The sequence below is a fragment of the Gopherus evgoodei genome, chromosome 2 (genome assembly GCF_007399415.2).
Source record: "Gopherus evgoodei ecotype Sinaloan lineage chromosome 2, rGopEvg1_v1.p, whole genome shotgun sequence".
NCBI lineage: Eukaryota > Metazoa > Chordata > Testudines > Testudinidae > Gopherus > Gopherus evgoodei.
The window spans coordinates 251,362,406-251,388,831 of NC_044323.1; the positions used below are offsets into that span (position 1 = coordinate 251,362,406).

At 41.1% G+C, this 26,426-nt stretch overlaps 1 protein-coding gene across 2 annotated transcripts in view; it reads right to left on the bottom strand.

The window, feature by feature from the left end:
* Positions 1-3,019: 3,019 nt before the first annotated feature.
* PIP4P2 (phosphatidylinositol-4,5-bisphosphate 4-phosphatase 2) overlaps positions 3,020-26,426 on the bottom strand; it is a 54,193-nt gene continuing 30,786 nt past the window's right edge. For both annotated transcript variants that reach the window (XM_030553429.1, XM_030553428.1), the window contains exons 5-7: positions 24,639-24,691; positions 11,267-11,357; positions 3,020-4,593 (exon numbers count right to left, since the gene is read on the bottom strand). In XM_030553429.1, coding sequence (XP_030409289.1) covers positions 4,450-4,593; positions 11,267-11,357; positions 24,639-24,691 — 288 coding nt within the window. In that variant the 3' untranslated portion in view covers positions 3,020-4,449. The remainder of the gene's footprint in view (positions 4,594-11,266; positions 11,358-24,638; positions 24,692-26,426) is intronic.

A 26,426-nucleotide genomic window follows, 5' to 3' on the forward strand; every position in this document is an offset into this window, starting at 1 on the left:
ATATGGTTTCATGAGCCACGGCATTAACGGGTATGCAGGGTCTCCAAGGATCACAATGGGCATTTCAACGTCCCCTGGTGTGATCTTCCGGTCTGGGAAAGAAGTCCCAGCCTGCAGCTTCCTGAAGAGGCCAGTGTTCCGAAAGATGCGTGCATCATGCACCTTTCCGGACTAGCCTGCGTTAATGTCAATGAAATGCCCAGGGTGATCCACAAGCCCCTGGAGAACCATGAAGAAATACTCCTTCCAATTAACGTACTCGGATGCTAGGTGGGGGGGTGCCAGAATAGGAATATGCGTCCCATCTGTCACCCCTCCACAGTTAGGGAAACCCATTTGTGCAAAGCCATCCACAATGTCCTGCACGTTCCCCGGAGTCACGGTTCTTCTTAGCAGGATGTGATTAATGGCCCTGCAAACTTGCATCAACAAAATTCCAACGGTCGCCTTTCCCACTCCAAACTGGTTCCCAACTGATCGGTAGCCGTCTGGAGTTGCCAGCTTCCAGATTGCAATAGCCACCCACTTCTCCACCGGCAGGGCAGCTCTCAATCTCGTGTCCTTGCGCCGCAGGGTGGGGGAGAGCTCAGCACACAGTCCCATGAAAGTGGCTTTTCTCATCCAAAAGTTCTGCAGCCACTGCTCGTCATCCCAGACTTCCATGACGATGTGATCCCACCACTCAGTGCTTGTTTCCCAAGCCCAAAAGTGGCATTCCGCAGTGCTAAGCATTTCTGTGAATGCCACAAGCAAGTTCATGTAGTATGCGTCACGCGACTCGCTGTCATCGTTGGACTCCTCATCACTTTGGATCCTAAGGAATAGCTCAACTGCCAAACGTGATGTGCTGACGAGATTTGTCAGCATATTCCTCAGCAGTTCAGGTTCCATTTCCCATAGAAATCGCGCGGCACAGAAACCGTTGAGAGTGTCAAGATGGCGCCAAACGTGGACAGAAAAACATGGATTGCTGGAATGTGAAGCGATGCATCACGGGGCGTAGGACAGGAAGCAGAATGACGCACACCCTCAGCCCCTTTCCCACAACTCACGGCGCCAGAATGGGAAGAGGTGCTCTGTGGGATAGCTGCCCAGAATGCACCACTCCCAACACTGCTGCAAATGCTGCAAATGTGGCCACACTGCAGCGCTGGTAGCTGTCAGTGTGGCCACACTGCAGCGCTGGTAGCTGTCAGTGTTGCCACACTGCAGCGCTTTCCCTACACAGCTGTATGAAGACAGCTTTAACTTCCAGCGCTGCACACCTGCAAGTGTAGCCAAACCCTTAGGGTTGAAAGGCTTTTTCAAAGGGGAAGGTTTTTCAACATTTCCTAAAGGCAGTCAGACTCCAGATTTATCTCATCTCCTCTGGAAATCTGTTCCATTGCTGGATCCCCTCAAACGGTCATGCTTTATCTCCCACAATTCATCCTCGCCTTTGTTGTCTGCATTGGCCCAGCAGAGCACAGCTGTCATAGTAATTAATAGATTCAGTCTTTAATATATCTGGGACATGACCTGTTAATTGCTTTGAACATTAGGATCAAGTGCTTAAACTGTCATTAGAAGCTAACAGGTAGCCAGAGGAAACACTAAAACAGGACAGAAGTGCTCATAGATGCCCAAGCTATGGAGAAGACCAGCAGCCACGTTCTGGAGCAGATAGAACCTGTGCCTGTTTCCTTAAAGTTAATATCCATCCTTTATGAGCCAGAGTGTAAGTTTCATAGACTGATTACTAAACGATTGCCTTATATAAAAAGAAAGCAAATGGAAAGCCAATGTGATCTCTGATCTTGTGGCAACAAAGATAGTTTCCAGCCATCAAGTGCCCAGATTTCCAGAAATGCTCCCTTTTTATTTTAAATAAAGACTAATCCAGGACAATATGGAAGGGAAAAAGCACCAAAAAAAATGCAATTTGTACGAGTATCACAATTAAACATGTTACAAGAGAGTTTTCAATCACTGTAAACATATTTACAAAGCTGAAAGTTGGAAATTATTAGATTCCCTATTCACACCAACATTTCAGTCCAGTTCTGCAGGGGACGTGTCACATTTTTCATGCATGGGCAAAACACATATGTTCTGTTTAGAAAGAAAATTTTCCTGTGAATTGTAAAGGTCCTTTATTTCTATGCATAATAGGCTACCTCAGATGCACATCAGGGAGCATAGGAAAAAAGAACGAAAGATGTTAATCACTTCAAAAAAAACAACCCTGAAAAAGTTCTCCTACTCGACTGTACGTAAGTTTAGGGCAGGATTTCCCAGGAACTTTGAAGTGAATAGATACAGTGACAGAGTTTTGTTAGGACAAGTGCATTAATACTGAATAAAATAAACTAACCGTTCGTTATTTATTTTTATAGAAATATCTTACACTGAGGCCTTATCCAGCTTCTACTAGCTCAATTCCCACCGATCTCAAAAGGGAATATAAGTTATCCCTAAATACACCAAAACAAACATTGGAAAACCAGTCAGACTGCTAGAGAGCTGACCACCAGTGTCTTATTCAGAAGTTTTTGAAAAGAAAAACTAACTGATTGCAAGATATTTTTAAAAGTTAATCAGGAATTCCAAATATCACAAGTGACAAGTATCAAACAAAATTTACTTTGATCATATCAGTGTATCCACCTAGGGGCCAGTAGATTATTATTAATTTAATAATGTTTTGTAAGCTGGGATGGAACCTGTCATAGGAAGTCACAGGAAGTTTTGACAGCTGTCTCAAATGCCTAATGGCATTGTAACTGATCAATTAGAAGCAAGTGGACTTATTTTCTATCTAGCCCCACAGCAGCTAGATGCTTCCTTTCACAAGAATGGTTTACTAGTTTGCTTGTACCAATTCTTTTAGAGGCCTGATCCTCTGTTCTTGAGAATAGCACTCACAGGTAAGGGATTGACCACATGCTTCCTGTAAAAGACATCTGCCCTGCTCCCATGCCATTTGGTCAAACTCTTCTAATTAGGAGCATATGCAGTCTTTACATAGAAGGAAAGAGTATTAACTTTGAATAATAATCTTTATTAGTTTATTTTAAAAGGTACATTGTAATCCTGAGCTACTGCTTTTATACATTTGTCATCATACAAAGACATGTCATTTACAATTTGAAGAATACATTTATTGTGCTCCAAATCCTCATCTGAATGTCACTTTGTCCTAACAGGAACACAGATAATTTAAAATAATATACGTATCCCTGGAACATCCACATTAATTTACCCCAACCCCATTATCTACAGACTACTGTCTTCTAAAGAGCTCAGGACATTCCTTCTAAATTTAGCAAAAAACTAGTTTAAAACTGTAAAGATGGGCAGTGCAAGAACTGGTCCCTTAACCCTTTGTGAATACATCATTAGAAAATTAAACTGGTTTCAGTCTCTGTATTCTCTTGAATGAATTGCCAATGTCAAATTGACCAGCTGTATTTTGAAGGAATGATCAGAGTAACAGTTTACTCATTTTCATATTACAGAAGTACCTCTTTTTGCAGTGACCACTGAAAAATTCTCCCAACAGGAAAAGTTTATGATGATCAGATGAAAATAAGAGGTAACCCATCATCACCCTGTTTTCAGCTAAATTACACCTAAGTATTATAAAACAAGTCATATGAAACACTTCCCTTCAACCCTGTAAAGGAACTCACACAAACAACCAGAGCAAAGTTCCATAAATCCAAACGTGGCTTTTAGGATTTGCCTGTAAAAAAAGAAACATTAACAAGTCCCAGGATCCTTGAAAAAAAAAAAATCCAAGTTGAATTCCAATACTGGATAAACTGACATTTCTGTTTCTAACTGGATTACCAAAATATTGCATCTCTCTGCCTGAAAACCTGAAAGCATACAGTGTTTACAAATGTTGACTCTCTAGCAACAGTGGCAGTCTTCAAAAGTACACTCGTAAATTTCACTTCCTGAATAAGGTCGTTATGATCTTAGGTAAAAGTTACAGTAAGCAGTTCAAGCAAATTGCTTATTGCTTAGATTTTAAAGCAAGCCACTTTAATACAGTTTTAATGAAAACATAAGTACAAATATGAAGTTACTGTAGAAAAACTTATAAATACCTGTTGCTTTTGACTACTTACTGACCACCCAAACAATGGCACTGACTGATCTTAACATAATAAAAAGGAAACGTAAAATTTAATACTGTTTGTTGGAATTAAATTCAACAATACCTTTAAGACAGGTGCATGAACATGTAAACAAAGCTTTAGTATTCAGAGCTTGGGAATCTAGCAGCAAAACAAACTATTTGCATATAATGTAGTGCAATGAACATTTGTTCTTAAAAGATCCCCAGTCTTAAAACTACTTGTAACAGAATGAAATCCTTAAAGGAAAAGTTTAAAAAATGTCCAACATGTAGCATCCAGAATCACTAGACTTTTTCACCTGCTGTAACCTACCATTATAAGTCTATGCAAAACTGTGCTCTGGATAACTAACTTTTATGGCTCCCCAGTAACAGGCTCGAATAAGGCAGATCAAGCCTAAGAGATAAGCAATAGCCCAAGAAACATATGTTGCATGGAAACGCCTGGCAAAATCTTGTGTACCAACCTAAAAAAAAGAGAAAAAAAATGTCAGTAACACAATAGTCTAAGCAATTTGAGAGGAGAAAAAAGTGTTTTTAGAGAAACATATTAAACTTAACAGGCACTGTCAAGGGTCACAGTACCTTTTTTCAGTTCCATGAAGGTATTTTTTTATTTCAAGTCAAGAATGCCAGTATTTAAAATTGTACCAAAACTCAAAGAAATTGCCTTTAAACTCCATATATAGTTTCTTACTTTCACTCCTTCCACTACAGACCAGTCCTCCACTACTCATCTGAGGGTGCAAAAGGCCCATCACAGAACCAGGGCAGTTATACTGTGCAAGTTAAGGGTGTCAGTAAGCTCGTAGAGACAAAATTCAACTCCTGTGCAGGGGGCTCCTTGCACCGCAGTATGTAGCTATGGGGTTGCTGTCATTCCAAGGCTGCAGTATTGACTACAGAGGTTCCATTACTGTTCTGCAGGCTGGGGACATGGGTACAAGAATATAGACTATGTTCCCAAACCTCTCTTCCCCACCATGTAATGGAAATGCAGCAGTTTGGTTGCTAAGGGGCACTCCTCAGTCTCCACCCCTAGAAGACTGGAAGATATTTACAGTGATACTGTATAGCAGCACCAATCTCTATTGACAAAACATGGGAGAAACATTCCCATTTCATTGGTGACAATATGAACTCTAGCATACCAGATGTTTGTGTTCAGCTCTTGAGATTGGAGGGTAAATAGGTGGTTGGGGAGAGGATAAGGTTGTTTTCTTCCCCAGTCGTGTGTGGATTGAGGTACAGGTTTCAGATTGTTAGGGTAGTTATAGGTAAGTATACAGGAAGGAGGAGAGAAGCTTCAGGAATTTGACACATAGCTACAGGATGCCGGAAACAGAACCCATGCTCCTGAGAGGATGCCTTGTAAATGGGAGATAACAGAATAAATCCTCCCCATTTGGGGCTGAAATGGCAAATAGAAAGAAACCTTTTACAGCCCTGGATCTCGGATGGAAAAGGGATTTTGGATTATGACTTCTGGTCTGGTTTACAAATGGAATGTTTCACTCCGAGAAGCCAAGATTTGGGCCAACATTTAATGGGAGATTTTCTGACTGAAAAGTAATGGAGGTTGGCATCCACAGTAAGTGGTGAGGTTAAAGTATAAATCGGGGGTCAGCAACCTCTGGCATGCGGCTTGCCAGGGTAAGCACTCTGGCGAGCCAGGCCAGTTTGTTTACCTGCCACGTCCGCAGGTTCGGCCAATCGCGGCTCCCACTGGCCATGGTTCACTGCTCCAGGCCAATGGAGATGGAAGGAAGCATCAGCCAGCACATCCCTCGGCCTGTGCCGCTTCCTGCTGCTCCCATTGGCCTGGAGGGGCAAACTGCAACCAGTGAGATCCACGATCGGTCAAACTTGCGGATTCGGCAGGTAAACAAACTGGCCCGGCTGCCAAGGTGCTTACTCTTGTGAGCCGCGTGCCAGAGGTTGCTGACCCCTGGTATAAATCTATATCCCATCATCCCAGCAGGTAGGTCAGATTTTCAAGGAGAAAACTGGAACACTGCAATTGGCGTGTCACAGGAAAGCATCGGAGTGAGAGAAAAGGGAATTTGGTAAGGAAATGGGAACAAAAAAGCACCATCCCCATATCAGGATGAAAACCTGGAAGCTTTATAGAAGACAGCAGCAGGGGAGGAGACAATATCTCTCTGTGACCATACTGTTGTCTCATACTACTAACTCTCCCAACATCTAGCTGTTACCCTTCCATCCTTCCCCATCCACGTACCAGCCAGACCCATTTTCCCTTGCTCTCAAACTTCCCATCTCCCTTCTGATTCAATCTCCCTTAACGCTCTTCAACTTTCCTATTACTCAGAAGCCTTCCCATCCCAGTCCGATGCCCTCAAGCTGAAAATTGTTCCTCTTCCTACTTAACCTCTCCATAGCTCAGCACCACATCCCCTCCACCTCTAAGCTCTCTCTGACATGACACTCTTAGGGTGAGAATACACTCTATGCAACTCTCTAGACTAAAAAAAATCCATCCCTGGACTCCAAATTCTTCCCCTTCCTTTCCACCATTGCCAGGGAGAGCAGGATGGAACTATGTTGTGCTACTAGTCCCTACTCAAACTGCACCAGCCCTTCTGCTGCCTCTCTCAGTGGCAGAAACCAACAAGGCTAGCAGAGTGGGACTGCTGAGCTGACTGCAGAGGCTAGCAGGACACTGCTGCACAGGAAACACAAGAATGGTTGTTTGGAGAAGCCTTTGCAGACTCAAAATCCAAGAGAGAGGATCCAAAAAGGTGGCAGGTCACCTGTGCTGCATCTGAACTTGAAGGAAGTAGAAATCATGAACACTAAATTAAGGAACTTAGATAAGGAGACCCTAAGAAGGCATAAACAACTGACAATAAAAGCAAATGTCAATAATGTGCTAGCCAAGGCGGAGGGATATGGCCAGGATCTGTGCTATAGTAGACGTAGTCATGGAATAACTCAAGAGTTAACCTAGTTCATGGGACTTGGAATAATTATTAGTTAACGCCAATTAAATATTGACTCTTATAGCTAAAAGCACAGTTCATCAGTGAGGCCACAGAATCAAAACAAAATTTGCTGGGTCAAACCACTACAGGAAAAAGGTGGCAACTTCACAAGAAGTGGAAAAAACACTTCTTTCTATATTTCCTTCTATGACTTTCATCTAGATTCCTAAAATAATTCGGGTCTGAGAATCACAGGATTATAAATGACAAAATGTAAATTTGTTGAAGTAAGAGAAGGAATCAAAATCAGGCTGGACAATCGAGATGCTAAAGAAGCACTCAAGGACGAAAAGGCCATGGTGGAGAAACTAAATGAATTCTTTGCATCGGTCTTCACAGCTGAGGATCTGAGGGAGATTCCCAAACATTAGCCGTTCTTTTTAGGGGACAAATCTGAGGATATGTCCCAGATTGAGGTGTCATTAGAGGAGGTTTTGGAAGAAACTGATAAATGAAACAGTAATAAGTCAACAAAAACAGATGGTATTCATGCAAGAGTTCTGAAGAACTCAAATGTGAAATCACAGAACTGCTAACTGTCATATATAACCTACCATTTAAATTGCTTCTGTACGAGATAGGAAGATGGCTAAGGTAGCACCAATTTTTATAAAAGGCTTTAGAGGTGATCCCGCCAATTATAGGCTGGTAAACCTAACTTCAGTACCGGGCAAACTGGTTGAAACTATAGTAAAGAAGAGAATTATCAGACATATAGATGAACACGATTTGTTGGCAAAGAGTCAACATGTTTTTTATAAAAGGAAATCATGCCTCATCAATCTACTAGAATTCTTTGAGGGGGTCAGCAAGCATGTGGAAAAGGGTGATCCAGAGGACATACTGTACTCTGATTTTCAGAAAGCCTTGGACAAGGTCCCTCACCAAACGCTCTTAAGCAAAGTAAGCTGTCATGGGATAAGAGGAAAGGTCCTCTTATGGATTGGTAACTGGTTAAAAGATAGGAAACAAAAGGTAGGAATAAATGGTCAGTTTTCAGAACGAGGAGAGGTAAATAGTGGTGTCCCCCAGGGATCTGTACTGCGCTCAGTGCTGTTTAACATTCATAAATAAACTGGAAAAAGGGGTGAACAGTGAGATGGCAAAATTTCCAGATGATACATTACTGCTCAAGATAGCTAAGTCCAAACAGACTGCAAAGTGTTACAAAGGGATCTCACAAAACTGGGTGACTGGACAACAAAATGGCAGATGAAATTCAATGCTGATAAATGCAAAGTAATGCACATTGGAAAACATAATCCCAACTATACATATAAAATGATGTGGTCTAAATTAGTTGTTACCACTCAAGAAAGATCTTGGAGTCACTGTGGACAGTTCTCTGAAAACATTCACTCAATATTTCCTTTTGTTTTAAATCTGCTGTCATGATTTTATAGACCTCAATCATATCCCCCTTTAGTTGTCTCTTTTCCAAACTGAAAAGTCCAAGTTTTATTAATCTCTCCTCATATGAAAGCTGTTCCATACACCTAATCATTTCTGATGCCCTTTTCTGAACCTTTTCCAATGCCAATTTATCTTTTTTGAGATGGAGTGACAAGATCTGCACACAGTTTTCAAGCTGTGGGCCTACCATGGATTTATATAGAGGCAATATGATATTTTTTATCTTCTTATCGATTCCTTTCTTAATGATTCCCAACATTCTGTTCGCTTTTTTGACTGCCGCTGAACATTGAGCGGATGTTTTCAGAGAACTATCCACAATGACTCCAAGATCTCTTTCTTGAGTGGTAACAGACCAAGAATTTGGGCTGTTGCCTTTTAATTTCACTGCATGATACACTGTTCTACTTTTATTGGAAAGGCTGAGTAAGAACATCAAGATTACCTTCTCCTCACCTTTTGTTATTTTCTCTCTCTCTATCTGGCCCTCTTACACATCTACCTGTAAACACTTCTGATGTTTTAAATCTTTCTGCATGTGCAAATCTTTGCATGTCTCTAAGAATTTTTGCTGTTCTTCTCATCTCTCCTATATCCATTTTAAGAGGGGTGACTAGAAAGAAACAGCAGACAAGGTATGTATATAATGGTATATTACTATTGCAGCATTAAACTATGTCCCTTTCCTAATATAGCCTAACAGATTGTTTGCACACATCTGGTCAGTGTGCTGTAGTGGTAAAAAAAATCACTGATCTTTTTATGAATTGTTACAGTTAAAGCAGAATCTATCAATTTATTTAAAGTAGCTAAAATTATTTCTTACAATAAGTATTACTTTGTGCTTGTCTGCACTGTATGTGTCAGTCGTTGTGTTGCTTAACTATTTAGCTCTCAAGTTACACAGGCACCTTCTGCAAATTATATCTTCTATCTTACTGTGACAGAATGTATGCACCCTGTGTTCACACCCTAAACACTACCGAAATATTTTTTGTAGAAGACACGTCTTGTAAGGTATCATTTGAAAATGCGTAATTTGCTGGTCAGTATGGTCCTGATGCATGGCAACATTGTATGTAAAGTTATAAGTTTGCCTGCATAGTGTTATTAAAACATGATTCAAACCCCACAGCCCTGCCCAAACAGAGGGTGGCAAACAAGTCTGTCCTAAACAAAGAAACGTGTGCTCTGCTTAATTTGCACTTAAGCAGTAAACGAAGTCATCATGCAGGAAGGGAAACAAAAAAAGTTTTAAAGGGTGATAAAAAGCCAGCAGGGAACATCCTTCTCCATAGACTCTTTGCCTACTAGTGTCCATCTGGAAATGTTGTTCAAGAGAAGGACGGAAACAATACAAAGAATGGACAAATGCTCTAAGGCACCCTTTTTCCTGACCATTATATTCACTGCGCCTGAAGCAACAAAGGACTCTGGGGGACAAGACCTACAGGGTCAGTAAGACTGCTGAAAGCATGTGGTCAGAAACTTTCTTGAATCTGGTATAGTTTGTGAAGTTAGGTATTAGTGAACATTTTATCTTTATTTTACCTTTATTTTTTCTTTCTGACTTTTATGCCTCATTACTTGTATTCACTTAAAATCTCTCTCTTTGTAGTTACAAACTTTACTGTTTTATCTAATCCAGTGTGTTCAAATTGAAGTGTCTGGGTAAATATTTGGGGTGACAAGTTGTGTGCATATTAATCTTTTAAGGGAAATTTGCACTGTCCAGGAGAGGGCTGGGCAGTATAGCACATGTGTTTATTGAAGAAAATCTAAGACAACGGATGTGTTGGGGTCACCCTACTGTATAGCCACCGCTGATGAGAACCAGAGTGTAACCCAAACATGCGTGGCAGGCTACAGGCACATACAGACACTCAGGGTGTGGCTTGCATGTTTGAGTGACCCAGGTGAGAGCTACTTCAGCAAGGCATTGTAAGGCAACCAAGGTTTCAGGGCAGGAGTGACACAACTGCTCATTAGTCTGGATTGTATGCTGGTATGTCACACTTACTCAGTGGCCTTACAGCTGGTGTTGTGCATAGTTCTCGATCAAACATTTTCTAGAGATCATATATATTTTACTCTCGTCCCTCAGGGACAGGAAGGTTTAGTCTACATGGCTTCCTGGCAGTCTCTTGAAGCTAGATCAATATCACGACTAGAGCCGGTCACAAATTTTCTACTGGAAAATACTGATTTGCGAAACTGAAACATTCTATTGGAATAGGTCAATTTCAATGAAACGGCTGATGAAACCAGACTTAAGAGGCCTAATTTCCTGCCTATGTGACAGGTAGCTGGGGAGCTTGGGCTTCCAAGCTCCTCACCTGGCAAGAGCCCAAGGAGCATTTCTTGTTTCAAAAACACTAAAATGTTCCCGTTGAGGGAATGCTTCAGTGTTTCCGAAACTAAGCATTGTGAAATTTCAGTTCCGCAAAAAAATCTTGAGGTTTTGGTTTTTCATCCAAATCAGGAATAATTTTTTTCCCCAAACCTCAAAGTTTCTCATGGAAATGAAATACAGTGTCCCAGCCAGTTCTAATCATAACCTTAAAAGAGCCCAGGAGCCTTTTAAAGTTGCATGCCAGAGCATAAGTACGTGATTAGTGGGACGGTGACAGGTAATACTGAAGGTAGAAATTGAAAAGATTCTACTTAAATGCTGGAAAAGGGAGGAGACCCACTGAAAATTAATATTAAATGCATTACTCACAGTTAATCCAACTCCAATGAAGATGCATATCATTCCAATGGTAATGTATGCACAGCAGCGTCTCCGTGGGAGTGCACTTCCGACAGAGGAACTGTAAATGAAATGTTTGTTAGATTAGATCCACAAAAAAATGTTAAACCATTTAATATATGCCATGTTAATGTTATATTGCTTTAGATTTTTAATCAAAATGTTGTGTGGTACCAAGTCAAACATCTTATAGAAATCTAAGTATATTACATCAACCGCTATTACCTTTATCAACAAAATCTGAAATCCTACCAAAAAAAAAAAAAAAAAGGTAGTTTGACAGAATCTATTTTCCATAAACCCATGGTGATTCGAATTAATTACATTACCCTCCTTTATTTCATTATTAATCAAGTCCCATATCAGCTGCTCCATTATCTTGCCTGGAATCAATGATAGGCTGACATGTCTATAACTACCCAGTCACCTCATTTACCCTTTTTAAAAACTGGCACATTAGCTTTCTTCCAGTCTGCTGGAACTTCAGCAGTGCTCGAAGGCTTGTTTAAAATCAACTTTAATGTCCCAGCAAGCTTCTCAGACAGTATTTTTAAAACTTACGGATGCAAATTATCTGGACCAGTTGATTTAAAAGTGTCTGACTTTAGTAGCTTTTATTTAACATCCTCCTGGGATAGTAGCAGAACGGAAAGAATGTTATCATATAATGAGACTGCATCATCTGTTTTTCCCCCAAATACAAAGCACTCTACATTTGCAAGAGTAGCCATGCCCTAAACAAGTTTGACTAAAACTCTACTTCAGCAATCCACTTTTAATACACAATATTACAGGCTGGGGAAGAAGCAAAGCAAGATTAGATTAAGCAGCCGGTTGCTAATGAGCTGTCTAACTCACTCAGCTCTCTGCCTCTTGATGCCTTGGTTAGTTTTATTTTGGGAGATGGTAGTAGCAGTAGGGATGGGAGAACTAATGACAGAAGTATATCTTGCCTAAAATGGAATCTTTTGTCTGAATATTTTGAAGTATTCTTCTGTTCCCTCAACACTACATATTTAATGCTATTCTCTACCACCACACTCTCCCCCCATAAACACACATACACTTTTGAAGTTATTCTTGTTATAGACTCAGCAGATCTCCCAATTCCTCTGCTGGGCTGGCCGTTCAAATCCAGTATGGCAAGCCCTGAGGTGAGAGGCACACAACAATCAAGCAAAACTGTCAGCCACCATAGACAGAAACAAGATAGTACTACAGTTTTATTTAAGGTAGAAAACCTCTTTGCATCAGTGTAGGATGGAGACCTCAAAAATTTGGAAAGCACCCAAACTTTCTGGTGTATTATCCAAAACAACCTTTGGAGGTTTGCTATTATTACCTATGCGTAACTTAGAGACCATACACAAGACCCTAAAAGTATCAGCGTGGGGCTGCTAAAATTTGAAATTTTACTTCTGAGATTCCCCTAGCCAAGACACAGACCAATTCTGATTAGTAACAAAGAGAGTCATTTGTTCCAATTTTACATACTTTATATTTAAGTTTAAGTGATTTATAGTTAGCACCATGGCATCTAGGCATCCGGACAAAAAATGAAAAGGTTATCCAGTAGCATTTTATTGCGCTCATCTTAACAGCCACGTTTTTAACAATAAGGGTGAACATGAACCAACCAAACAAAACCCCCAAACTAAACCCAAATACAGAACCCCTCTATCCATCTTCACTCGATCCTGGAAACGGACAACAATACTTTCTGGTTAAAAGCATCAGAAACTGTTAAGAGATCTACCAACGTCAATATACAGATATTACCCTTGTCCATTACCAGAGGGACATCAAGCACCACTAATAATATTGATTCTGGACAGTACCCCAGTCTGAAACCAGACCAATAGGGATCAATGTAATATGTGGAATACAAGAATAAACTGTGGCTGACACTACTACTTTCCTGGTGGTGCTTTCTTATTAATAAGAGATGCTAGAGAAAAGCCGGTAAGTGGGCAGCTGATAATTCTGTTCTTTATTATAGATTTTGTCCATTATCGGACACATAGATGAACATTGTTTGTTGGAGAAGAGTCAACACAGCTTTTGTAAAGGGAAATCATGCCTCACCAATCTATCAGAATTCTCTGAGGGAGTCAAACAAACATGTGGATAAGGGTGATCCAATGGATATAGTGTACTTGGACTTTCAGAAAGCCTTTGACTAGGAAAAGCTCCATCACCAAAGGCTCTTACGCAAACTAAGCAGTCATGGAATAAGAGAATCTGAGAATCATAGAATATTAGGGTTGGAAGAGACCTCAGCAGGTCATCTAGTCCAATCCACTGCTCAAAGCAGGACCAACGCCAACTAAATCATTCCAGCCAGGGCTTTGTCAAGCCAGGCCTTAATAAACTTCTAAGGATGGAGATTCCACTACTTCCCTAGGTCTTCTCATGGGATGGTCTTCTCATGGATCAGTAACTGATTAAAAGACAAGAAACAAAAGGAAGGAATAAATGGTCAGTTTTCTGAATGCAGAGAGGTAAACAGTGGTGTCTTCCAGGGATTTGTACTGAGACCTGCGCTGTTCAACATATTCATCAATAATATGGAAAAGGAAGTAAACAGCGAGATGGCAAAGTTTGAAAATGATACAAAATAACTCAAAATAGTTAAGTCCAAAGCAGACTGTGGAGAGTTACAAAGGAATCTCACAAAATTGGGTGACTGGGCAACAAAATGGCAAATGAAATTCAATGCTGATAAATGCAAAGTAATGTATTTTGGAAAACTTAATCCCAACTATGCATACAAAATGATGGGGTCTAAATTAGCTTTTACCACTCAAGAGAGAGAGAGATCTTGGAGTCATTATGGATCACTCTCTGAAAATCCACTCAAATGTACAGTTGCAGTCAAAAAAGCTAACTGAATGTTAGGAACCATTAGGAAAGGGATAGATAATAAGACAAAAAATATCATGATGCCGCTATATAAATACATGGTATGCTCACACCTTAAATTTATTGCATGCAGTTCTGGTTGCCCCATCTCAAAAAAGATATTAGAAATGGAAAAGGTATGGAGAAGGGAAACAAAAATAAGTAGGAGTATGGAAGAGCTTCCATATGAGGAGAAATTAAAAAACTGGGACTTTTCAACTTCGAAAAGGCACAACTAAAGGGGGATATGATGCAGGTCCATAAAATCATGAGTGGTGTGGAGAAAGTAAATAAGGAAGTGTTATTTACTCCTTCTCATAACACAAGAACTAGGGGTCACCAAAAGAAATTAATAGGCAGCAGATTTAAAACAAACAAAAAGGAAGTATTTCTTCACACAATGCAGTCAACCTGTGAAACTCTTTGCCAGAGGATGTTGTGAAGGCCAAGACTATAACAGGGTTCAAAAAAGAATAAGATATATTCCTGGAGGAGAGGTCCATTAATGACTATTAGCCAGGATGGACAGTGGTGCAACCCCATGCTCTGGGTGTCCCTAAGACTCTGATTGCCAGATGCTGGCACTGGACAACAGGGGATGGATCACTCGATGATTGTCCTGTTCTGTTCATTCCCTTTGTAGCATCTGGCATTGGTTACTCTTGGAAGACAGGATACTGAGCTAGATGGACCATTGGTCTGACCCAGTATAGCCGTTCTTATGTTGTAAAAAAGGTTTCTTGACAAAGATCTAGTCACTACTTGTCTAAATGAGTTGGATATTTGTCCTTTTCAAAAGGAAACAATATTAATAATGGGACTCAAATCTCCCCTTTGTCCTTAGGCAGATATGAAGGATAAGAGTCAATATCAAAAGGTAACATCTTCCCAAAAACACCTACACTCAGTAAGCCAAGCTGGGAGAATAAACCAGCAAATACCACATCTCTGCAAATCCATTCCTACACTTCTCACGAACCAGTCAGCTCAGCCGAATCTAATCAATCTCATCTTTGAAAGAGATTGACAATTCCCTTGTGTAGGAAACACTTAATTGTAACTAAATTGTGACAGGAGAAACCATCAATAACTTGATATGCTCCTGAGAGTCGAGACAGAACGGTTACTTACCTTCCGTAACTGTTGTTCATCGAGATGTGTTGTTCACATTGATTCCACATTAGGTGTGCACACGTTGCATGCATGAGCGTCGGAAACTTTTTCCCTTAGCAGCTCCTGTCGGGCCCCCGCCAGAGTGGCACCACTGCGCCGTGCATATATACCCTCACTGGCCCGACCCCCTCCAGTTCCTTCTTGTCAGCGACTCCGACAGAGGGGTAGGATGGTGGGTGGTGGAATGGACGTGAACAACACATCTTGAAGAACAACACTTACAAAAGGTAAATAACCGTTTTTCTTCTTCTAGTGCTTGTTCACGTCCATTCCACATTAGGTGAATCACAAGCTTACCTTTGGAGGAGGGTAGGAGTCATGAAACAATTGACCAGAGGACCGCTCTGCCAACAGCAGCGTCCTCCCATGCCCGCTGGTTGACTGCGGAGCAGGTCGTAAATGTGTGCACCGATGATCAGGTGGCCGCCCTGCAGATCTCCTGGACTGGGACCTGTGCCAGGAAGGCTGTGGAAGCTGCCTGCGCTCTGGTCGAGTGGGTTGTGACTGCCGGAGCTGGGACACCAGCAAGGTCATAACATGCCCAAATGCAGTCCATAATCCAAGACTGTGATTTGCTATGTCAACACTGGACTGCCCCTCATCCTCTCAGCCATGGCCACGATTAGCTGCTTAGACTTACGAAAGGGTTTGGTGCGCTCCAAGTAGAATGGCAACGCTCGGCAGACATCTAGGGTGTGCAGGCTGCGGTGACTTGGGTCTGTATGGGGTTTTGGAAAAAACACCGGCAGGCAAATGTCCTGACCCAGATGGAATTGTGAGACCACCTTTCGGAGGAACTTAAGGTGCGGGGAGAGCTGCAACTTATCTCTGTGAAACACATTATGTGGTGGCTCCAAGGTGAGAGCCCTCAGCTCCAATACCTTGCTGGCCGAGGTGATTGCCACCAGGAATGCCACCTTCCAGGAAAAGTGGAGAAGAGCGCAGGTAGCCGCGGGCTCAAACAGGGGTCCCATGAGCTTAGAAAGGACTAAGTTGAGAATTCAGGGGGAACAGGGAGGTGTGAGTAAGGGAACACTATTTCCAGACCTTTGAGGAATCGTCCCACCGTTGAATGGGAGAAAACTGAGCTACCTAAAAACCCTGGGTGAAAGTTGGAAATAGCCGCCAGGTGCACCTTAATCGAGGATGGGGCCAGACCCTGCTGATTAAGGTACAGAAGGTATTCCAGAATGATCGAAACTGGGGCCTGGAGCAGTTGCACCTGTTGTGACCCGCACCAGCAAAGAGAACCTCTTCCACTTGCCCAAGTAAGTTGCTCTGGTAGAGGGTTTCCTACTTCCAAGTAGAACCTGCTGCACAGGAAGGAAACACTGGCTCTCCATAGCACTTAACCACATAGCTTCCATAACGTCAGATGCAGTGATTGCAGGTCGGGATGGAGAAGCCGCCCTCTGCCCTGCGTAATGAGGTCCTGGTGTAGGGGCAGGGATATCGGGGCCTCCACCAACAGCTCCAGGAGCATGGTGAACCAATTCTGGTGGGCCCATGCCAGGGCAATGAGAATGATCGACGCCCTGTCCCTGCCCACCTTGAGCAGTACCTTGTGTACTAGGAGTATGGGGAGGAAAACGTATTTCAGTTCCCTTCCCCACTGAATCGTGAATGCGTCAGCTATTGAGCCCAGGCTGCAACCCTGGAACGAGCAGAAATGTGGGCACTGGAGGCTGTCCTTCATAGCGAAGAGGTCCACCTGGGGAAACCCCCACCTCCGGAAGAGCGAAAGCACATATCCATTTTAAGTGTCCACTCATGCATGCAATAAGTCCTGCTGAGGTGGTCCGCCAGCTCATTTTGCTCCCCCGGGAGATACACCGCCTCGAGGGTTCCAACGCCATGGATGGTAAGGAGGAACTGGAGGGGGTCGGGCCAACGGGGGTATATATGGCCCAATGGGAGCCGCTAAGGGAAAAAGTTTCCAACGCTCGTGCACGCAACGTGCGTACACCTAATGTGGAATGGATGTGAACAAGCACTCAAAGAAGAATTCACAGATGCTATGGCTAAGGAGGAAACAAAAGTCTCTTCACCTTGATCACCCCCAGAAACTTCTAAGAGTCCTCTGTGATGCAACCGGTCAGACTTCAGTTAAGCCTTCCACCACTGTTGCTGGAAATTGTATACCATGGTGACTTCTGAGGATGGTGGAGGAGGGAGCAATATTTCAGATGTCCTGGTGTTTCTGGTTGTAAAACACATACACACACACCCTTATAAATTTGTACTAGACCACTAAGAAGATATCCCAGTGACTGGGAAGCAATATCCCCCAAAAATTCTGGTATTTTACTGGGGGTCTCAGTCTCTCAGCACAGAATTCCAAATCCAACACTCCAGACCAGATCTACTACCCTCACAGGAGCAAGGAAAGGCCCTGATTTCAGTGAGGAGATGATTTGTGACAACAGGTTATTTCTTAATATCCTATAGTTCCAGTCCCATCATGCAGGTCAAAAACATGAGTAAGCCCATTGATAAGAACTAAGACAGAGACCATCTGGCACTTCCCATGGTCATCATGGAGGCCATGCACTCCAAAAACACACTTGGACATGCTTTAGTACAAGAGGACCTCAGCAGCATTCCATGATAACACTGACCACACTAAGCAGTTTGGTTTGGGTAAATCAGTGCAAAGCACACACACAATACACCTGCCAACCATTTTTGTGCCTGCACATTGTGGCATCTATCTCACAATTTCAGCTACAACTCCCTGAAAAAGATGCAGAGCATGGCAGTGGGGGCATGATTGACAACATATACCCTATATTATAGGCATACAACCTATGTACATAGATATATAATGGTGGTGTTGGGGTTCAGGAGAGAAAGACATGGTGTCCTTTCAGGCAGCTAGCAGCCATGGGAGAGCCAAGAGAGAGCAATGCCTGTGTCCTTCTGCCACAAACCAGCTTGGTTCCACACAAGTCTTACTACTCTGCACACTGAAGCTGAACTAAAAGTTAATGTTGGGAGATAAAAGTTCACCAGGTAGATATCTAATAGAGTATCTTTGTCAATACTGAAAGCTACTGAACAGGAACATCTGGTAAGAAAAATAGGGGCATACTTTTTAATTCCTTTAAAAGACAGTGAATACAGAAAGCAACCTGGCGGGCCAGAGAGGGAGAATTGTAAATATTTTACCAAAATATATGAACTTTCCCTCCTAACTAGGGATGATTTGCATATATGACAGCACTCTCAATTAAGCACCTCCTAAATCTAGTAGCGCTTCCCGCTAAAGGAACAAGAGTAAAACTTTAGAACTGATTTTCTGATATTTCAAGTGGCTCAAGAATGAAGCTGAAAAATGAGGCTTCCTTTGCATATTGCTATACCTAAATAAATTCCCAAAGAAAAGCTAAACAGTTAATAGGCTGTCACAGGACAAACAAGCAACTTCCCGGCTGAAGTTAATTAAAACTCCAGCAAAGCCTCACATGCTTAGCATGTGACTAGAATTCTTTAAACAGTCTTCTTGGGAAGCTTTCAAATGGACTGGTTTAAGCTGCTTTACTGCACTTGTATTTATCTACAAGGAATTTCCAAAAGTTCAGAGTACAAGAAAAAGCTTCCTTAAGCTAATACACTGCCTTGTGATACAAGCAATTTTAGCCTTATCTCAAGGTGCCAGGGGCTGAAGTTACACATTTGACCACTAGCAAGCCATCTGTTAATGCTTCTTTCACAGTCCCACAGAACTGCTCTTGACATTCTAGCTGTTCTTGAAAGAATGTTTCATCTGGAAGCCTCACCTAAAGAATTTTTGAAAAAATAAAATTGTGCTAAATACAAAAGTAAAGGCAAGGTTAACAGTATACCTTGAGGAAAAATCTAGAGAGAATTGGTTTGGTTGTTTTTTGTTTTTTTTTAAAGACATGGCCTACAGTCAAAAAGAAAATCTGTGGGACAGCAGGAAATTAAACTTGGGTCTCCCAGATCTCAGGTAAGCACCTTAAATGCTAGATGAGTGATCACTAACCGGTCGATCGCGATTGACTGCTTAATCCTAGAGACTCTCCCAGTCAATTGCAATCTCTGGTGGTGTAGTGGGGCTGCTGCTAAGGCAGGCTTCCAACCTGCCCCTTCCCCACGCCACTCCCAAAAGCAGCCAGCATGGCACCGTGGGGGGGGGGGAGGGAGCATAGTGGTCTCGGTGTGCTGCTCCTGCCTGCAAGCTCTGCCCCTGCAGCTCCCATTGACTGGGAATGGGGAACTGTGGCCAATGGGAGCTGCAGGGATGATGCCAGACGCATGTTGACCCCTTCCAGGAGCGGCATGAGGTTGCGGCAGGCAGGCAGCCTGCCTTAGCCTCGCTGCACCGCCAACCAGGAGATGCCCAAGGTAAGTGCAGCCCGGCAGGAGGCCACACCACAAAACCCAGCCCTGAGCCTCCTCCCAGAGCCAACACTCCGAACTCCCTCCTGCACTCCAACCCCCTGCCCCAGCCCTGATCCCCTCTCCCAGAGCCAGAATCCTATACCCCTTTCTGTACCCCAACACTCTGCCCCAACCTGGTTTCTTCCAAATGAAAGACACTTCTGCACTTTATTTTAAACAAAACAAAACAAAAAAACCTATATAAATGTGAAAAACTAGACAATGGAATGCTAAGCTTAAAAGATCAAGTTCTCAAGAGTCAGGAAACCCCTAAAAAGAGTTAAATTTTTTCTTACATTAGCTTGACCGCATTGTGGATCCTATATATTTCAAGATACCCATTAATGACTACCTATAATTAGGTGAAAGTTACTATTAACAAAGTGGAAGGAATAGAAGATACTACATACTCATATGTATAATACATACTCACATTCTACATTCACACTGTGGCAGAAATCTTAACTTGTAACGTTTCCTGACTTCAGTGTTTGATTTTGCAAACTTAACACTGAAATAACCCTAAGTCTTCTGCCTTTACTTTCCATAGCTGTGAGGTTTTTTGTTTTTTTTCTCCCTGCCCAATAAAATAAGAAGCAGGGAGAAGAGATAAAGCTATAAGTACCTTATGCAACATTTTAGGGGAGAAAATACAGAACATCTTTTTACCCACCTGAAACTGAAGGGTAACCAACATTCTTATTTTTAGAGTAGAATTTGAGGCTTAGAGAAGTTAAGTGACTTGTTTAAGGTCACACCCAAATCTAAACCAGCAATGAGAATAAAAATAAAGGTTATTTTGACTCCCACTATACGGCCCCAGCCACTCAGTTACAATACCTGAATAAATGGAAGATTTTTTTCCCTATGGATCTTACACTTTTTAAAAAGCATTAAATATAGAAAAATTATATGAAAATACTGTCATATCCCAAATTACAGAACCACGTGAACAGCAGCAAGTTCATAATACTATGTGAAAAATTATTTTAAAATGCTGACTTTGTCCCTCGTATTCTAGGCTCTATTTGCACTGTAAGCACAACAATTTTGGAAGAAATCAGTTCCATCACCAGTTACAACACAGTTCCATACTATTGTTTTCCTATAAATAACCAACTTTATATCCAAAAGTTATCTAGAAGAGAAGATGGAAATATCAGGGATGTATTAAGAATGAATCTAGACCATCTGCCATGGGAGGCATGCCACTGGGTGGCTGGAGAACATGCAAAAGGGATGATTGAGAGATTCCCTCCATTGAATGTTATTTAGAGAGGGAAAACTTATGGGATTTAACAAAAGAAGTGATGCAAAGAGCAGCCCAGGATAGACAGAGATGGTGAAGTCTTATTCATGTTCTGATGTCTGATGGTGCAGGAAGGTTTGAGATTCAGTATAGACAAAACCTTCACTATGGTTCCATTTTTAATCTGTTCTTCACCTTCAGAACAGCAGGACTATCAAAACTATATTCCCTATTTTTGCTGGAGTTCTCTATGGAGGTCCAGAAGAAGCAAATTCTCCATCCTTAAGTGAAGGGGCAAGAGTGTTGAGTATTTAATCAAAGACTTATTCTTCAGGAGTATGACAAAAGGGTTTTTAAGAGGAGCAAAAACCCATCACAAAAGAATTTTAAGTAATCTGAATAAAAAGACTTCTCCCCTCTAATCATGTTTCTTCCTTGGTAACTGTGAGCTCAGAATCCTATCATTTCTCAAGTTATCCAGAGTGTCTTCCAGGAAGAAGAGGGTAGACAAGTACTGAATTTATAATGTAAAAAACAAGGAGAGAAAACTTAATTTCCTCACAAACATTTCTTCCCCAGAGTGGAGCTAAAAAAAACAAAAAAAAACCCAACTCTCTGACCTTTTAAAAAATACACTACATAGAAAGAAAAAGGAAAAACCCATTTACACCTCTTTGCAAGGTCACTTTCAAGGTCCCATTTACACTACAAAACAGTATTGTAACTGGGTCCCCTAGTATTGTAACTGGGTCCCTCGCATTGCTGTATTTGAAGTTCTGATGGAACCATCATTTGTGAGCTACTGCTTATATTAGCCAGAGCAAGTATACTTACCAAAGTAGTTTAAAGGGAAGTGAACCATTTTGTTCTCTCCATTTATATTTTATGTTGTAAATGGTTTCTGTCACTTTACAAGGAATCATCTTGCACGCACTCATTGTCATATGAAGTGAAATCTCACCCTCCCTCCTTCCACCAAAACTGACGGTTAAACTTGTGACATCAGAGGAAAAAAAAGCAAGGAACGTTTACAGTTACATGCCCAAAACACCATGTTTTCCCAATATCCAGACATAAAAAGCCAGTACTATCTGTGTTGTGAAAACGCTGGGTATGAATCAAATTTAACTGCTTGATTTGCTTCTTTCAATATATCAAAAGATAACTTTATTTTAGTTCGGTTATTACATGCACTCTCTTAAAAATGTAATCAAAAGCGTTTACATTCTATGAGGCACAATTTATGTATTCGAATTCATTTTTCTGGGTGCCAATCTGGTCTCCACTGTGTATGAAAGTCATTTGTACAGTGCATAAAAGAAACATTCAGATGTAAGTTTGTGACTGTTAATTTCACCACCCCTTCTGTGTTTGCCACTAGAAGTTATGTTATAAACCTAAGTCAGATTTTCATATTTGCTCAAGTGCTCAAGTGACTAAGTCAGTAAGTCTCGGTTACAAAATAACTGGGGCACTTAGCAGCCTTAGTCACTTAAATTATACCCTAAAATCCCTCTTTAGGAACTGATCTGTTCTTGTCAGAACTACAAACCCCCTCTCACTTCTCCAACCCATCCTCCCCCTCCTTCGAGTGCATGAAAACGTCCACCAACCAAACAATACAAAGCTACAGCTATGAAGTTTAAGATTGTGTCCCCTCAAGTCCCAAGGCAAATGTTATGCCACAATACTGCATGCCCTCAAACATTTCTCTGTTATCTGCCAAGATAGTTGCAGCTAGCACATGAAAATACTTTCAGTAAAGGTCCAGTTTTATTATTTATACTGCACCATAAGTGTGCTTGTCCCTTTAAGAATTAATCAAATAAGAGGTCCGTGCTCCAAAGAGATTATACAACATAACCTAGCAAAAAGACAACAACAAAGAAGCAGGGAGAGAGGATGAGGGTTATAGCATTAACATCAGGTGGTATACTTGTTACCATCATGCTGGTTCATTTTTAAAAGAAATATTTGATTCCACTGTGCTTTGGGATAGTATCAGGAGAGAGATGACTTGGAGATCAGCCATAAAATGCTATATGTCAGTTTTAAAATATAACTGCTAACCATGATTAATGTAGTACTCAGTTCGGGAGAGAAAGTCTGTGTGTAGTTACTGCCAATACACTAGAGCAGGGATAGCAAATGGAGGACAATTAACGCAGACTCCAGGGTTCACCTGCCTAGACCAGAGGTTCTCAAACTTCATTGTGTTAAACTTCTGACAACAAAAATTACTACCTGACCCCCAGGAGGGGGACTGAAGCCTAAGCCCACCCAAGCCCCACTGTCCTGGGTAGGGGGGCTAAAGACAAATCCCAAGCCCCACAGCCCCAGGTGGGGAGTGAGGGTCAAAGCCAAAGCTCAAGAGCTTCAGCCCCAGGCAGGGGATCTGTAACCCTGAGCCCCTCCATCTAGGGTTGAAGTCCTCATGCAAATCTAACGCCAGCACTAATGCAAATCTAACGCCAGCCTTGGCAACCCCCTCAAAATGGGACCGCGACCCACTTTGGGGTCCCAACCCACTGTTTAAGAACTGCTAGCCTAGACAATTGGGAAAATGCCTGTCACCCATGTACTAAGCCCAAGATTTCTTGAAGTGTTCCCCCAAAGTACTGGCTGTGCCAAAATGACTCCAGGCCACTTGTATAGGTACCTAAATGTTGAAGTCTTGGCCTAAACTATCCACTAGGCATCTGCCTGTTCTTTCATATAATATATCCCCAATGCTGGTGGTATTTCCCCTTCTCAGCGAAACATATACTACTCCCATTACTGGAATAATAATATTAGCATGGGAAATAAGTCAGCTAAAGTAATATTTTCACCTCTAATTTCATGCCCTTTATTTGCAATCCTCTCGCTTCGAACATACATTCTGGGTAACATTGGAAGCCATCATTTTTAGTGCCATTTGAAGATAATTACTACTATGCCCAATCAATTGTTGCAAAAGTTAAATTTACTTTCTAAATATATATTTTAAATATGTGGTTTGCATCCTTAACTTTCCTTCTTAAAGTTTAGTCTTAATGTAACTTCTCACTCCTTACCAAATAGTAGATTATTCCATAAATATTAAATGTTAAGTATTTTATTGCAATAGCTTGCTTAAAATGAATTAAGTTTTGCATTTGGGAACAGAGAGAAAACAAAATACTTTCCAAATTAATAAATATTTTTCCTTTCTTCTCCTATTGCTCTCAAGCTGAAGGCAAGGTGGGTTGTACATTTATGCAACATCCCAATTAACTGCATGAAATGGTAAGCTTCAAAGACATTAAATAAAAATGTAAGCTGCTGTTAGTTGTAGTAATCCATCTCTTTCTACTGTTAGCCATCTATTTTTTCCTCAAACAATGATAATCAAATTAAAGTAGTTACTAACCTAACCTGCACATGTTAGTTAAACTGTTACTAACTTGTAGGGAATAAAGAGGGAAGGGTTTACTGGCATATATTATGCTCTTTAGTCTCGGTATTCTCAGGTATAGAGAACAAAATATCTGCATGTCAGCCTGTTCTCCAGCAATAATATTTGACATAAGTTTAACTACTTTAAATTTGTTGCTAATGTCTTTACAATAAACTTAGCATTTTTAGGAAACTTACATTTTTTTGCAGTGTGGGCATTTTGCCAAAGTGTTAAACCTCAGTTCCATCCACTGTAAAAGAGAGAGAAAAAAAAAGTTGAAAAAACCCTCTAGCCTGAGAAAGTGTTTATTTTACTTCATGTTAAATGTCACTGGGGATCACTGCAAAAACATTTTGCTTCTCATGCTTTAATCTGACTTGTTTCTTGTTTTATTCCATACATGGGATGCCCTTTCACCAGCAACAACGTTGCACTCCTTGGATTGGGATTTCCATGTTAAATAATTTCCCATGACTTGCCTAACTGTTATATGAGCTTGTTTGACGTACCAAGGGTTCCATTTACAACAGCAGTGAATGCAATGCAGTATAATTAATTAGGCCATTTCTCCCAATTCTAAGACTATGAGTACCCTCTGAACCAGAACAAGTGTATTTTCTTTGGAACATCCCTCTGTTCAAAATATTATTCATCTAGGTTCTAATGAAGCTTCCCCACCCCTCATTTTTACCTTTTAACCTTTTTTCTTGATAATCAGCTTTAATATTTTTTGCGTGCAATGATTCATTAAAGGAAAAGAAACAGAACTGATTCATTTTGAGGAGAAAGAAAATGCACAATACATTGCCTAACAGAAACCATTTTTAAAAAATCAGTTTCATATTACCAAGAGAAACAAAACACTACATTCAGAAAGCTCCATATAGAAAATAAAAGCAAAATTCCATTTGTGATACAGCCCTTACAAAGGGAACAATATTGACATAGTTATAAATAGTGTAGCATAAACAAGGTCTCACATATTAGATCTGAACCAGCAATAATTACAATGCCATTCTGTGTCAAAACACAATGGTTACTACTAGAATGGTTCCAGCAAGTTTAACTCAACGAGCAGAGATAGGAATTGTTTTTCTGTGACACGTTAGTGCACTGGACGAAGGGCTGATGTGTTATATCATTGTTTTGCCAGCATCATTATCAGACAAAAAAATCCCTGTTCACATTACTCAGGGAAAAAAGTGTAAAACGTTTGCTGGTGTGAAATGGAGGTAGCAAGGAAGAATTCACAGTCCTGTATATCTCCTGAACATGCAGCCTATTGTCCTACTGCTCCTCTCATACACACATCTCTACAATGGGAGCAGAACAACTCTTGCCAACTATTTCACAACATGTCTAGTAATCTGTCTACTCTGCCCCCTTGACCCTGAGAACTCAGGCAACTGTCATGCTACAAATTCCCAGCAAGTCTATAGCATAGCTTCTGAAGACTATGGCCTTGATGCTTACCTCCATGTAAAATCAGGAGCAACTCTACTGAAGTGAGTGGTAGTATATTGGTGCAAACCTGCTATAAAAAAGATCTAACCAAGGCCCTATACTTGTACTGTATGTAAATACAAGCTATATCACAACAGCATTTAAATGTGTGCAGAATGCTTTCACATATACTTAGAAGGTCTAACGTGGAAAAGGCCTTAACAGATTCCTGCTCATCTCACTCAGGTAGATTTCTGTTAATAAGGTATGTGAGACCACTAGCACACACATCAATCATTGAAACATCAGAAGTAAGAAGACCTGGAGTTCAAGTTTCTCAAGCAATATGCGTTCTTGCTTTGTCACTGGTTGTATTTTAAAATCCCTCTGGGGAAATAGGTGAGATTGGTCATCAGATTTACAATTTTCTAAGGTAACATGGGGACACAGAGAATTCTGATAAAAATAATTGTGCCTTGGTTTCCATCAAGCTCAATGGAACCACTCACATGCTTAACCATCTGCTCTATCAGATCCAAAAA